At 42.5% G+C, this 16,170-nt stretch overlaps 1 protein-coding gene across 4 annotated transcripts in view; it reads right to left on the bottom strand.

The window, feature by feature from the left end:
- Positions 1–8,555, bottom strand: part of GALNT7 (polypeptide N-acetylgalactosaminyltransferase 7) — a 54,181-nt gene extending 45,626 nt beyond the window's left edge. The window contains exons 1-2 of one of the 4 annotated variants that reach the window (XM_044430633.1): positions 8,207–8,281; positions 7,747–7,815 (exon numbers count right to left, since the gene is read on the bottom strand). Coding sequence is in view for 3 of the 4 variants with exons in the window: in XM_044430631.1 (XP_044286566.1) it covers positions 8,207–8,332 (126 nt within the window). In the remaining variant the exon portion in view is untranslated. Of the gene's footprint in view, positions 1–3,687; positions 3,772–7,746; positions 7,816–8,206 lie in introns of those variants that run through there. The other 3 variants (XM_044430631.1, XM_044430629.1, XM_044430632.1) reach the window with 3 other exon arrangements.
- Between the last annotated feature and the right edge of the window lie 7,615 nt (positions 8,556–16,170).

The raw sequence follows: 16,170 nt of genomic DNA, 5'->3' as shown, positions 1-16,170 counted from the left end.
CAGTTGACCTCGATGTCAATTGTCACTGCACGGGAAAGGGTGCTGCCAAAGTGTGTAAATTGGTCCACTGCTTGCAGCTTTTGTCCCTTCACTGTTATGGTGGGCTCTTGGTGTTGGGCTTTCAGAGCTGGCTGATGCAACACTTTGGTTTTCTTTGTGTTGATGAGGAGGCTGAAGTTGTCGCATGCTGCTGTGAATTTGTCCATGCTGGCTTGCATTTCCTGCTCTGATCCAGCATTCAGGGCACAGTCGTCAGCAAAAAGGAGGTCTCGTAGCACAGTCTCCTTTTTCTTGGTGACAGCCTGGAGTCTTCGCAGGTTGAACAGTTTCCCATCGGTCCTGTATTTCAGGCTGACTCCCAAGGAGTTGTTCTGAAAGGCGTCTGTCAGCATGGCTGAAAACATTATGCTGAACAGGGTCGGTGCCAGCACGCATCATTGCTTGATGCCGTTTGTAATGGGAAAGGCCTCTGAAGCTTCTCCGTTGTCCAAAACACAAGCCGTCATGCCGTCATGGAAGTGACGTACCATCAGGATGAATCTGTCAGGGCACCCAAACTTCAACATGATGCACCACAGACCTTCATGACTGACAGTGTCAAAAGCCTTGGTGAGATCCACAAAGATTGTGTACAGTTCACGGTTCTGCTTTTGACACTTCTCTTGGAGCTGTTGGGCTGTGAAGATCAGGTCCACAGTGCCACTCTCTTTGTGGAAGCCACACTGTGTCTTGGGTAGTAGACCCTGTTCCAGGTGGTCAATCAGGCGATTCAGCAACACACACACAAGGATCTTGCCCACGATGGAGAGGAGTGATATTCCTCTATGATTATCACAGACTTGTCAATTTCCTTTCCTCTTGTAGAGGTGTACGATGGACACATCTACCAGTTCCTGAGGAATGGATCCTTGATTCCAGAAGGACTAGAACAGCTGAGTGAGTTTGTTGACAAGCACTGCACCACCTTCCTTATAGACTTCCACTGGAATTGCGTCAGATCCTGGGGCCTTGCCGCTGGACAGCTAGCTGATGGCCTGTAGGGTTTCACGCTTTGATGGTGGAACGTCCAGGCTGTGGTTGATATCCGCCTGGGGCATTCTGTCAATCGCCTCGTAACTGACAGAGGATGGGCAGTTCAGTACAGATTGGCTCAGCCCAATGCTGTAGAATCAGAGTCTTCTCAGTAATGAGAGGTGCACCAGAGGGGAGCTCCCTGAGGGCTGAGGGCCATACAAGGAACTGAGGGCTTGATAGAACCGTTTGGCATAGTTTCTGTCAGCAAACTTCTGGATTTCATCTGCTTTGGCACTCAACCAGGAGTCCTGCATCTTGTGAAGCTTGCTCTGTACGGTCTTGCGAGCGTTGTTGAAGGCATTCTTAGCTGTTGACAACGGGTTGTTCTGATGAGCACAGTGAAGGCAGTGCTTTTCAGCAAGTAAGGCCTTGATTTCTTCATCGTTTTCATCAAACCAGTCCTGCTGTTTCCTGTGTGAGGGTCCAAGAACCTTTAGTGCAGAAGAGTGCACAATATCCCGGAAGCGTTCCCAGTCTTTCTCAGCATTTTCCTCTAATTGCAACTCCGAGTGTTGGTTGTCAAGATCTTCTGCTAGTGAAGCTGCTGTGTTGCGGTTCCTCAGTTTACTGACGTTGATCTTTTTCATCACAGCTTTGCTTCCCTGCGGACGTCTCTTTGGCTTGATGTGAAGGCGTAACTTGGATACGATAAGTCTGTGGTCAGTCCAACAGTCAGCACCCGGCATGGCCTTGGTCACTCTTACATCCTGTCTGTCTTTCCTCCACACGATGACATAATCAGTGAGATGCCAGTGCTTGGAGCATGGGTGCATCCAGGACGTCTTTTTGTGAGTGGGCAGGCGAAAGATGGTATTAGTAATGATCAGATCATGAGCCGCACATTTCTTCAGTAGTAGTAGGCCATTGCTGTTACATTTGCAGATTCCATTTTTTCCAATGATGCCATCCCAGGCAGAGTGATCAGATCCAACTCTCGCATTGAAATCGCCAAGTAGAATCAGCCTGTCGGTGCACTTCATGGATGAGAGTAGGGCATTGAGATCTTCATAAAGCTTGTCCTTTACTTCATTTGGATTCGTCATTGTGGGTGCGCAGGCGCTGATCAGTGTGGCTTGCTTTCCTCTTGGTAGTGGGAGATGCAGTGTCATGAGTCGGTCATTCATGCCCTTGGGAAGACTGGCAAGTATGGGGACAAGATGATTCTTAACCGCAAAGCCAACTCTAGATTCATGACGTTTGTCACTGCTACGTCCACACCAGAAGAATGTGTAACTGCCTCCTGTTTCTGTGAGCTGACCTTCGTTGGCTAGGCGAGTTTCACACAGGGCCGCAATATCGATGTTAAATCTTGCGAGCTCTCTGGCGACCAGGGCTGTTCTTCTTTCTGGTCGATCTGCTGAGGGGTTGTCTTGAAGCATGCGTATGTTCCATGTGCCAATAGTGAGTGGTGTTACCTTGCGTTTTGTTTGAAGTTTTGTTGTTCGACCACATGAGATGGGATCCCCTCCAGCCGCGGTAAGCTGGCCAGGGTTCTGTGAAGCAAACAATGTTTAGGGCACCTTTTCTAGCCCCTTCCTCTTGCTATAGAGGTGAGCAGTGCGGTCCTAAAGAAGGCTGCTCAGTCACTCAGGTAGACACCGAATCCAGCTGTTGCTTCAGACAGCAAGAAGACGACTATTAGAACTGAGCCTCCTCTGTGCAGGTCCGCGGCTACAGCTCCCAGTGTATCCACACCTGCTGCTTCGTCGCTCGCCCATCACCACAGGACTTTGAGGTTTACTAGAGTTGGGGATGTCAAGACTTGCGCGTGGATTGGATTAAAGTGAGGAAGTGGTGCGCATAGTCAGCCTCTCTCTTCCCAGATTCCATCTTGCTCCAGTGGCAGGACAACAGTTGAGACGGTTGGAGATGGGCTGGGTGCAGTGGTTGACCAGGGCGTTTTCATGTCTTGCCTATCTAATCTAATGTACTAGTACATTAATCTAATCCAATCTATTAGATTATTAATTTGTTAGATTAATTACTTAGTTAGATTAATTAATTAGTAAATTAATCTATTCTAATGTACTGGTTCAAGAAAGCAACTGTTGCTAGCCACAACCAAGCATGTGCGAACTAAACTAGACTGTAAGAGAAAGTTCTGTGCTTGGGCTCCTTCAATCCTTTCATTTAAACAACACCACCACCCCAAACAACACCCCCCACTCCCAACCCTCAGACAAAAGTAGCAGGAAGGGAGAGTGTTGTTCTCTTGCTCTGTGCCAAACAACAGCAGCTTTGGCAGAAGGGAAGGGAGAAGATATCAATGAAGAAACCAATGTGGGGACAAAGAGTTGAATTCCCCAGTGGAACCTCCCCCCACAACACCCCACAGCTGTTTTTAAGCAGGAGAAATACACTGGCAATTCCCAGAATAGGGCTCCCATGTAATACCTACTTTTTCCTTGAGCACTGGTCACAAGCTTGCCTTTAGTGCCTTAGTCAGACCAGCCTTCAGAAATACTCACATCTCATAAGACAGTATAATATCATTGGCACAGGCCATAATTAGCTGTTTCACACAGAGCTTTATAAAACATTTTTAATACATCCCCCTTTAAAAAAGACAAAACAGATGCCAGCTATTTTAAGTGAAAAAAATAATGGGCTTACATGAACACATCTGCACACTGAGAGGAAAGCAGATACAGCAAGATCCCCTAGGGGTAAGCAGAAATTCATGCTCAAAACATGCTGGAGTTTCTTTCTACTAACCCCCCTCTACCTCAGCAGTCCTCCCACAATCCTTCCTAACAGCATGCTTTATCAACTCTTTCACGTGCAAAGTGCTTTATGATCTTTTTTCTTGTTTGTTCTCATAACAACACCACAAACAAAAGCAAACACACACATGCACGTGTGTGCACCATTTTCACTCTTAATTCCAGTCTACAGAGTGCAGGTCAGACTCATTGGATAAATTGTCTCTTACTGGGAAAAAATTGGTGTGATATAAATTCTAAATTACAGCTATTCTCATTAAAATTTCTTGTTGAACCTGATTTTTTCCCCTCAGCTGGGTCTTGCAGAGCACCAAAATTAAGAGGAAATTCTGCAAGGTACTATAAAATTCTCAACTATCCAGGATTTCACAAGCCATACAGGTGGCCAAAAGCTGTGATTTATGATCCTGTTTAAACTATGTTCTTCTGCCTTTTCAGTCAAGAGATTCCCCACCCCGCAAAAGCATGCATGGCTAGACTAGCAACTCTCGCAGTTGGTGCTCTCCCCATTGGTGAGGATGTCATTTCCTCAGCAAACTACTTTTAAACAAATCTTATGGCACAGTTACACAAAGCAGGCTGTTCACTGTTAAACAATTATTATTTAGAAAATATTCTTGTTGCACTGAGTGCTTATATAACATTGCACAACCCAGCACAGGCAAGTACAGTATTCACAACAGGAACCTTCCGTATAATGTGATTGAAATGAATAATAAAGATTTTCTCCAGAGATATCCAAAATTTAATCTTTTAAATGTATCAGAAAATTCATTATTAATCAGTTTTTTTTTTTTTTTTTAAAGAATCACTTCTACTACACAGCTTGTGCTGAGGCAAGCCTAAGTTCACACCCTGGCAACTCAAGTTTTGCCCTTGTTCTCACTACACCACTATGACAATGGAACAGCAAACTTTAAAAATCATTTTTCCGCAACAGCTACAAAGACCCTTCAGCAATTCTATTACTGATTTTTATAAAACTCAGAATACATAGTCATAATACTTTATGACCTGTACCCATTTCTAATGCCACTGATATATTGTACTGGAAAATGTGGCACAGCACTTTTGCAATGGTGACCGATTCAGCAACCTTTAATGCCATACTTGTTGCATTAAGGAAAACAACAGTATACACAGTCGCACATCCCATTTTATATGTATTTTCTCTAGAAGCCAATACCCATATTGCTTGAGAGATCACTGAGTATATGATTTGCTGTAGTATAGGTAGTGACTGCTGAACTGCTTAAGTTTGCCTTGGTACATAGTAAGAAAATCCAACAACACTAAATACTTCTTTAGGCATGATCTGAAAGAAGGCCATAGTTCAGTCAAAGAGCACATGCTTGGCATGCCAAAAGTCTCAGGTTCAATCTGTGGCTTCTTTAGTTAAAAGGATTAAATATCAGGCAATAGGAATGATATCTGCCAGAAACCCTGGACTGCCACTGTCTGGTTAGATAAACTAACTCAGTATAAAACATCTTCTTAGCTTTTTTTGTTCTTCTGTTCTTCATAGACAGGAGTATATTCTTTTTATCCTAAGAAAATTCAATTATCTCCACTGCTTTCCATATAGGAAGCGATTTCTTATAGTGAACAGACACACTCTAAGAAGGTATGAAGGAATCCATACTCCAATAAGAGTCTTGTAAATAAGAGTGTACTGTATAGAGTCAACACAAAGAGAAATCCATACTTGGTTACCTCCTTATTTTAACCCTACTGTTAACAGGAGCAAAGGAGCATGTGTGCATGACTGAAGCCACTACTAGCATGAATGTGATTTCCTACAGACCTGCAGAGTTCACAAAATGACCTAGAACTTTGAGAGTTTTAAAAAAATTAAGTTTGTCGACATTGCTGTAATTGAAAACTTGAAAATGCATCCAATCTATTTAAAATACTAATAAACCAAAGAACAAATAAAATGGTTGAGAAATATTTTGTGTTCAAATTTCATCAATAGCTAGATCATTGCAATTCAAATCTTCCTTATGGTAATTAATACTTGGATACAACAATACTGAGCCTCTTTATTGCTCCAAGCAGGTGGAATATTCAATTAGTGGAAAGGAACTTGCCACTCCTGGCATGTCAAAAACACCTATTTATGAAAATGAAATGCCTCTCCAGTTAATCTGATGACATCTACTTCTCATAAATGTTGTATGTATTATGTCTGAACATATTTTTGAAATTTACTACAGTATTTTGGCTGGTTTTGGTGATGGCAATGATCAACTAGACCATTCCTGTAAGTTTTCACTGAAGTATTAGATTAATTCAAAACAAGTAAATATTTAAATCTTGTTCAATTTCTTAAGCATTTGTTTAGTTTGAAAGGAAAACAAAAGAACTCAGCCAAGAGAAAATGATGCTGCTTACTGCATTGTCTACACTTGGACCCTTCCACACATTTTTAGAGGGAAAACATTCCATAGGAGCTGGATCCATACTGCTGGATCACCCTGAGGCTGATGAGATTCATAACAGAGTGCATACCATTAGCAGTTAAATGTTGTATTAATTATGTTGAGTTCATGTGCTTTGAGTCAGAGCTTTGCCATTAAGGTTAAAAATAAAAACACACTGCCACCTAGTAACTAATACAGTGCAGGCTAAATCCAACTGATGCGCAAAGAACCAAGCAAAGCTAAGGGAAAGCAGGAAGAGTGAACATGCAGGGCTGATCTACTTTTTTCAAGGAGAAATAATCCATAATTTCTCCAACAGTATCATACACACTTAATATATTAATTAATGCATTTCTATACTGCCCAATAGTAAAAGCTCTCCAGGTGGTTCACAGAAATAAACAAAAACAAAGACCATAAATACAATAAAATACAAAATCTCCCCAATAATCTTCAATTGAACTTTAATTGTCAGGCATAAACTGTTCCCTTGGTGTAACCTGATCCCAAAGACAAAACATAAGCAGTTTATTTGGCATCCAGAACCAAAGAAGAAATCTATGAAAATATGAATAAAGGTACGATAAGCTAAAGAATAAAGGAAAGATCTAGAACCTTCCCAAACTTGAGGTATGAAAGGTATTTTAGTGACTTAGTTCCTACAACTTCAACACCAATCCCAAAGCAAGCTTTTCCTGGCACTTACCTCCTACCATAAAAGCATCCCTACTGAATCTTTATGTTAGGAGACACGGATCTATATTAGAAAGTCTTGTTAGCATCAAAGAATTCATAGTCAAGGTTACTTATCAACCTGTTATACTCAAGCTCAATTTAAAAGTGATACAGGGCAGGAAAAAACTTCCCTCTGAAGCTTTGCACAAACAGTCTCCCTTAAAATAGCCTCTCTGTTCCTACTGCTATGCTGCACACTTTGTGGAAAATACATCCCACTGAACTCAGTTGGACTCTGCACAAGCACTGAATACTGGACTGAAAGTGCACAGTGTTAGCATGTCAATGCCACACCTGCTGGATTAGCAATTTCTGGTGTGCTTAAGAGTACATATGCAGGTGGTGCCCTGGCTTAAATGAGATACCAGTGCAAAACCCTGTGGATACTCTTCTCTGCCTGGTGTCACACTTAAAAGGGGCCTCACATCGCAGGAGTTAATGAGAGAAGTTTCCTACTTCTTTCAATGTACACAAATGTATCAAGTAAGGTTTCAAACGTCTGTTATAGAAAGTACATATTTTCGAACATTTAAATATTCTGAATTGATTAGCAGAAAGAGCTGTACATTTTCAGATGGCATCAGTACGGTAAGGGGACCGCAATCCCTGTGAGAAACTAGTACAATACCGAAACAGCCTCTCTGACCCTAGAGCACACTCCCCCCCCCCTCCACACACACTTCAGTCAACTGAAAACCCTCCTACTACAAGAGGGTGGAAGTAGGGAGAGCAGGTATTACAGCGAGGTGGTGGCGCGCGTTGCTCCTCCTCCTCTTCGCCAGTCGACTCACCGGTAAAGGATTAAGGCCAACGTCCTGTCCCCAACCAGGTCAGGGGTCACACAAAAGCAGGCAGCGCACCTGAAGGAACCAGGACTGTCTTCAAAAGTTCCGCCCGCTTCGGAGGAGCCCCGTCAGGCAGCCCCAGCCCTTCCTCACCCCCCGACAGCGAGGGGGGACGCGGCTCGCTGCGGACCCGTCCGAAGCCTCCAACATCCCCTTTCTCAGGCCTTGCCAACGCCACAGGCCGCAGCCTGGCCAGTGACAGTAGCAGGCGCCGAAGCCGTCCCCCGCTTGAAGAGAGAAAGAGGGCTCCGGCCCGGCGCCTGAGAGTCAGGCGGGAGCGAGGGCCGGCGGGCAGGTGGTCCGTGCGGCGACACCCCTCCGTCGCCGCCAGCCCCTTCCCCGACACGCGAAAGAGACGCCCACACCCCTTCCTCTCCCAGCCGGCGGCTCCGAGCCAGCGACTCACCCGAATCCGTTCCTTTGGGCTGGGCTCCTCAGCGCGGGGTGAGAGCGACGACCAGAGCAGCAGCAGCCCCAGGAAAGAGCCGAGCAGCAGCACGGCGCGCAAGAGGAAGCCCAGCTTCAGCCGCATCCTCAGCCCCGGCCCGGGCAGCTCCCCTCAGCCGCCGCCGCCGCGCCGCCGCCGGGCTCCCGCTACTGCCCCCCTCCCGGCGACTGCTGTTGTTGCTCCTCGCTCGCGCCGAGCCCGGCTCTGCGTGGCTCCCCTTCCTCTCCTCCTTCTGCTGCCGCTATCTCTTTCTAGCAGGCGCCTGGCGCCGCGCCCCGCTCTTGCTCTCAATCCCCTCCCCTGTAGCTTCACTACTTCTTCAGTCTTTTCGTGCTGCTGCCGCCGCCTTTGCGTTTCTTTCCCGCTGCTCGCTCTTTTTCCTCCCTACAAACCGACAAACTTTTTTTTTTTAAAAATAAATAGTTCCTTCGCGCTCCCCTGTCTGTTTTTTCCGCTCTATAGCTGGGTATTTTTAAAAATGTTTTTGGTCTCCCTCGCTAATCTTTGCCCAGATTGCTAACCGAAGCAGGAAGTCACCTCCAGAGCAAAGCCTCCACGCGACTGATTTACGGCCCGCAGGCTTGTTTCGTATGGACTTGACAAGAGTCCTCCCCTCTTTTTTTGACACGTCTTTTTACAGCGGAGGATTTGTAAAAGTAAACCTCGCAGGAGCTACGCAAATATCAGGCGGTTGCTGTTCTTAGTACTCCTGGCTTCGCAAGGTGGGAAGAGGGCGGATCAGCAGCTTTGTCTTACTCTCGGGCGCCCGTCTTTGTCTTGGCCTGGACTGGCATGGGAGAGAATCCCTACATTAAAAAAGGTGTGATGAGGAATTGAAACGTGGAAAAATAATCGCAATGGCTAAACAAACTCAGGCTGGGCATTAGCTGCCATAGAAGGTTTATTTGCAAGGCGGGGGCAGGGAGGAATGCCATTATTTGAAAGGAGGAAGTTACTTAAAATCAGCCACTTAAAATCAACTCACAATATTTTTACCAGCCTGCTAAAGGCTACCTCTTTACCCCAGAGTAATATACATGCTGGTAGGGCTGTCCAAAAGCTTTTGCTGCCTGAGGCTTAGGACAAGATGGTCCCCCCCTTGCATTTGATATGCAGAAAGCAGCAGACTAACTTGGAGACTAGTGAAAGGCGAACAACTTCCAGTGCCCTGGAGAGAAACGGTAGCTTGGGGGATGTGGGCCAAGCTGACTCTCTGCCTTCAACCCCCAGCATCAGCCTCTTCATGAGATTCCCTCACTCAGGCTAATGGGAAGGCTTATCCTGCATGGCAAATTCAGCAAAAAGCAATTATCCAGAAGGAACTGTTGCCTTAGACAGAATTAGGTGACCAATGGTAGCTTGGAACCCAACAGATTCTAGGATTCACCTATATAAACTGCCTTTTAGCTGAAGTGATTAGACCTAAAGGTGGGATCAGAACAAGTAAGGCGTTTCATTGATTACTTTCTTTAGAATATTTGCAGGCAGAAGGCTCATCTGATCTTGGCGCTCCAGTTCATAATAATATAAGAAGGACTAATTCTGGATTAACAAGGCCTACCTATCTGTGTCACTCAGTGGACAAATGCCACCAGAAAGGACTTAGATGCAATAGCATCCTCCTGTTCATATTTGTTACCAACTGGCTTACAGAGACATACTGATTTTGATATAGAAGATAAAACTATCATAACTAGTACTCTCTGACAGTATTATTCTTCATGTGGTCTACTCTTCTTTTAAAGACATCCTGGTTGGTGGCTATCACTACTTCTTGTAACAAATCCCACAGTATGACTATGTGCTGTATGAAGAAATACTTCCTCTTGTCAGACCTGATTGTTGCCCCATTCACATTTATTGGATCATCTCAAGGTCTTATGAAATAGAGTTTCTTTATTCACTGTATTTCCACATGCATAATTTTAAACACTTCCGGCATGCCCCCCTTTACTTGTCTTTTTCTAAGGTAAAAAGTTACAAAATGTGTAACTTTTCTTATGTCAAGAGCCTGGGGAAGTTGCTCCAGGTTCTGGATCATTTTGGTGTACGTTGTTCCACAGCATGCTTTGGGAAATGTAGTGACTGGAACAGTACACAATATTCCAAGTGTGGTTCAGTATAAATTTGGATAGAGGAGTATGATATTGCCCTATTGTTTATTTATTGTTATCAGTATTACATTGCATTTATATCTCACCTTTTTCCTGCAAGGAACCCAAGGCAGCATGCATAATCATCCAGTTCATTTTATCCTTATGACAACCCTAAAAGGTAGGCTAGGCTGAGAAGCCATGTCTGGCCCAAATTCACCCATGCAAATTCAAAACTGGAACCCAGATCTCCCAAGTCCAGTCTACCACTAACCACTATACCACACTGGATCTTCTATTTATTTTGGATACCTTTCCTAATGCTTTCCAGCACGGAGTTGCCTCAGGCTCATTGGGTTTATAATTCTTTTTTTGTTCAGTTACTGCCAGCCCAGATCCCATCGGCATAAAGTCAGGATTTTTCTTTTTTATTTATTTTGGCCAGGTAAACTCTGACTGGGTTTGCATAATCATGGAGAAAAGAAACCATGGTAGTGTCTTTTCCTTGCCCCTGAACATGCTGGGCACACAACATGTGATTTACCCCATTACCCCTGAAGTGTGTGGCTTGTGTTGTCCCAACCTGGTAAGGTGCATAATGGAGGTGTCTTCAAATACACCCCTGAATCCTACAACAAGCCATGGGTTAATGGGTGGGTTTTGGAGTTAGTCCCACATGTACCTTGCTAGGTTTGGATGCCATGGCACACCATGTGCTAGAAGGATAATTAGGAAAAATGTGTGGGGCACTGGGGTTGGAAAAAGAAGCCACTATCTCCATGGTCAGTGTCTACCCAATGTCCACCAGACTATCCCTAGCCTCATGTTTATTGACTCTGTTTGGATCCAGTTGTAAAAATTGGTGTCACATTGTCCTCCAGTACAGAGGCTGACCTTAAAGATGTGCTTAAAGATGATCCCCCCTTGCATTTGATATGCAGAAAGCAGCAGACACTTTTATTAGAAAATCAGCAATGTCATCTTTGAATTCCTAAAGAACTCTCATATGCATAGCACCTGGATCTGGTAATATATTTGTTTTCAAGTTATCGGTAAAGTCTAGAACACCAAACCTAGTGTCTTCCAGATGTTTTGCCTAACCACCATGGCCAATGGTCAGAGATGGTTGAAATTATTGACCAAATTACCTGAAAGGCACCAGGTCGGGAAAAGTTGGTCTAAAATTTCTTATCTTGTCACCACTAATTGCCTCAGACTCTTTAATAGTATCTGTTCAGACATGGCTATGTATCATGACTCTTCTTGCAATGATGTTACACATTGGCTATCATGTTTTACTTAATGCTTGTGGCCAATTGCCACCCTATCCATGCAGACAATCAGAAACATTTTCATCTTCCTCCCTGAACAATGAGTGAACTTGGCCCAGACCTTCCATAAGACTTAATGTCTATCCACTTGAGTTATTTTAAAAAGTTGTGCTTCCAACTTTTTGGTTTCAACGACTGGCAGTTTGGTTCCATTCTGGTTTGAGTGGCGCTCATTTCTTTCCTATGGGCTTAGTTTCTCCCAAAACATTTTCAAGTGCCTAACAAATCTAAAACCTCCTCTGCATCACCACTGTATCCAGTCATTGAGATGTTTCAGCTTTTCCTATCTACCTGACTCCCCATGTAAAATAACACTATCTTGAGGATCCCAGTTTTCACAAGGCCTTTCAGGACTTTATGAGCACATTTTCCTATGTCATAGGTGCCAGAGTGCAAGATTGCTGCATCTTCCCTAACACCATCTAGTAGAACTTTTAGGATCCACAGGTCACCATTTCAGTGCTGCTCTTCAGAAATAGAACTGAGATCTCAGGAGAATAGCAGGAACATAGTAAATAGTGCAGCGTAAGTTACACAGTGCTTCTGCTTTTTTGTCCCTAGGTGTTGTGTTATCTTGTGTATTTTGTTTTGTTCCTTCCTACATAAGATCTTGGCTAGATATCTGCGAGCTACTGAATGAAGGTGCTTTTCCTTGACAATAATTTGCTGTTTTTGAGACTGTTTTGCTTTTTATGCTTGGAATAGCACACAGAGCTGTTCTGTAGTAATTCAAATGGCCAGGTTGGTTTTCCATGAGAGGTGCATTAAAGCATAGCCATCTGAAGCAATATAGCTCTGTGCTGTGACACAGTAATACACTGGATGCAACTCATGTTACAGATAAATCTGACCTGTGTGGCAGTGCTTTTATGGTGTCACAAGCAGTGTTCTATGTCATAGAGTTACTAATTTAAGAAGTTTGATATTCCTTTCAGCCCTATATTTCCTGCAGTGATGGATCTGGAGTTTCACCTTTTCCCACCACCATTGCTTTATGGTCTTTACAATACTGCAGTATGATAAACAACAGCAGTACTTCATCAAAACTCAGCAAACCAAAGCCACAGCAAAATACAACTACTGATCCCCTTTTTATTAAAGGCTATTTTCCATCTTAAAAATTATTCTTACTTTTGCTATTTATGTAGCAACCTCTACAATAATTAGTAGGCATAATTTCAAATATATCTATTTTCAGAAATGTAGCTATGCCCGCTTATTATTCAACTGTTCTGTTGCTTCTGTGTTTTTGGAGTCATATATTTAGCTTATTATAGGGAGCATAACATGCTCTGCTTTCAAATCTTATGCACCCTGCAGAAATCTGCTCTATCTAATACTCAAGAAAATTTCTTCTTAGTGATATTTTAGTTTAAAAGTAGAGTAAGCATTGTATGAAGAATAATGTGCTCCATAAAATAAATTTAAAACTTATTCAGTAGTAACAACAGGTTCAGCTTACTTAGCTTGTACATCTGGCTGAGCTCTGCCAACAAAATGAGCAATTTCTTCTGTCTGCAGAAACTGCTATATATCTTTTGCTATAAAAAAGATAAGCTACTGTAAAGTTCTCCATTGAGCATAAACACTCCTGATACTGCAAGAACTAATCTTTACACAGGTTTACTCAGAATGTTAAGAAGTACAAAGACTTACTGGGTGCATATTGGTTAGAAGTAGATAATAAAAATGTACATCTTCTCAGAATTGGTCCAAAGATAATACTTGGCTAAATCTACAATTCCAATGGGGACAAAAACTCAAATCCAAATGTTAATTGAGCATACTCAATAGCCATAGAATGTTGAATGTCAGCTAGCAAAGAAAAAATGGACAGGGAGAATGGAGTATCCTGGAAAAGGGCATGGCTGGCTGTTTGGAATCTTGAATAGCAGCTTTCCTATAGGAGGCAAGAATTCAAAATAAAATTTTGTTATATATTTCCTCTAATAACAGCTCTGTTAGATGCATACCAATTTATTTGGAAGCAAAACAGGGCTACCCAAAAATAAGGTAGCAGTTTCTATATACTTGGAGTATTCTAAAGGTATGCAGTCAATGTATGATTGCAATATGATCTCTAGCACCTATTCTTTTTTGAAATTAAGCTTGAAGAGATAATTCTGAAAGAAATTATTTGAATGAATCAGCATCTAATTGTTAGGACAGATACAGAGAAACAGAATGGTTTTCTATAGACAAAAGTGTCAGACAAGGGTGTATTGTATCTCCCTAGCTGTTCAGCCTCTACACAGCTATATGAGGAAAACTGTGTTGGGTTCAGAGGAAGGAGTTAAAATTGGTGGAATATACATCAATAAATTAGGAAATGCAGATGATACCATATTACTAACAGCAGCAATGAAGTGAAATGACTTCTGATGAAAGTGAATGAAAAAAGAATGAAAAATGGAACTGCTGCTGAAAGCATAAATCAGGAATACAGAATATTTACATAACTTTCATGTCAGCAATGAAGCAACTGAAATTGAGCCAGAGTATGCAATTTTTTCACACTCATCAATTCAAAGGAAGACTGCAGTTAAGAAATCTGAAGAATACTGATCCTTGGAAGGGCAGCAATAAAGGAACTAGAAAAGATTATGAAGTGTAAGATCAAGACAAAGTTCATCCATAGCATCGTATTCCCAATCTTTTGCATGCCTGTGAAAGCTGGACAGTGAAGAAAGCTTACAAAAGAAAATGGAGATGTGCTACTGAAGGAGAGCTTTGTGAATACCCTGGATGAATAGAAAGTGAGACTAGATCAAATCAAGTCAGAATTCTCCCTGGAAGCAAAAATGGCAGGATTGAAGCTGTCCTACTTTGGGTACATCTTGAGAAGGCAAGACTTACTGGAGCAGACAAACAGAAGTAGTCATAGGCAGAAGAAGAAGACCAAATATGAGATGGATTGAGTCCATAAAGGAAACCACAACTTTAAATTTAGAAGAGCTGAGCAGAGCTGTCAAGGACAGGACGTTTTGGAAGGCATTTATTTATAGGGTCACTATATGTTGAAGATGTTTTGATGGCCCGTAACAACAAAAGGTATGCAAAAGTTCATCAAGTTGTAAATTAAAAGAAAACAACCTCTTTAAGTTCCAAAAATTACCAATCAAGAATTTGTGAGTTGATGGCAATTGACTTTCCGGATACATAGGGAATGAACAAAACCAGAAGTCATGTCACCAAGAGTTGTGTACTCAGGGACAGAACCTATAATCAGACCTTCTAAATCAATGCAGAGAATGTCAGGGACTGAGGGGGCAAGTGATTAATAAAAACGAGGTGGCTGAACATATGGGTAATGTCTTGTAAACAATTCAGTTCACTTTTTTTCAGAGAACAGAGGGCATATCAGTTCATATCAGGGCATATGGCTGCAGGGACCCAGGCTACTGTGGGGGACACAGGCTACCAAACTAGGCCATCTTGTAAATATGATGCCATATTATAGCTTAAGAGGCCAATGTCATTTTAGGTTGATTCAACAGGAGCATTGCTTTCAAGTTACAAGAAATGATTGTACAGGTCTACTCAGCATGCTGGTATGACCTCATTTAGCTTCCTATTTTTAGTTTCTGGGCATCTGAGGATGTTCATAAAGATACGGAAGAGTTTTTGCAAAGCAATCCCTATGAATACTGTACAGGGTGAACAAAAGCATTTAACCTAGAAAAAAAGTAAATGAAGAGAGGAATGCTGAGATTTTAAATATCTGAAAAGACATCAGGAAGAGGACAGATGGCAATAGTTCTCATGGTGTTAAGAACCGGATAACAAGAGGCCACTATTTAAACTTGGGATTTAGTTTAACATAAGGAAGAACATTGTAATAACAGCTTACCAATGCAACTCTGACACTTGCTATCAATACATGAAAAAGTTTGTTTCTTTCGCGTCTCAGTAGGTCCTTGCTCACTGAAGAGGGCTTGGCTAATTTATGGGCTGCCCTCTAATGCTATGATCCTTTGCTTTAATTATTCTGTGATATACCACTTGTGCAGTGAACCTAAGCCTGATGTGCTCAGAAACAAGTCCCACAGGGGATGTGCAGTTGAATCTTATACATGTTCATTCATTAATCCCAGTGAGTTTGATGGTGCTGATTTCCAGGTATGTGACCATAGATTCAGCCTTACAGAGCAATTCTATACATGTCTGTTTAGTAGTTAATCTAACTGAACTGAAATGCTTGAGAACCTATGTGATACACTGCATATATCTTCCAACCTGGTGCTTTTCAGGTTTGTCAGATCACAACTGCCATTATCCTCCCAGCCACTAGGGGGCATCAGGATTAAGAAAGAGGAGGGCAATCTTTTCTAGCAGTAAGTCAAGACAGTGGTGCATTTTTGTTCACTGTTTCACACATATGCATTCTTCCAAGACTACATGGAACTAAAGAGAACTGGCTTGAAGGGTACAATCTTGCACACAATACTATTTAAAACTTAACTTTTAGTGTTTGTCATTTCCATTAAATCTAGCTGTT

Source organism: Varanus komodoensis, unplaced genomic scaffold, assembly GCF_004798865.1.
Source record: "Varanus komodoensis strain SLA01 unplaced genomic scaffold, ASM479886v1 scaffold21, whole genome shotgun sequence".
Lineage (NCBI taxonomy): Eukaryota > Metazoa > Chordata > Lepidosauria > Squamata > Varanidae > Varanus > Varanus komodoensis.
Note: the sequence above shows the minus strand (reverse complement) of the source record. Positions and strands in the feature narration are given on the sequence as shown.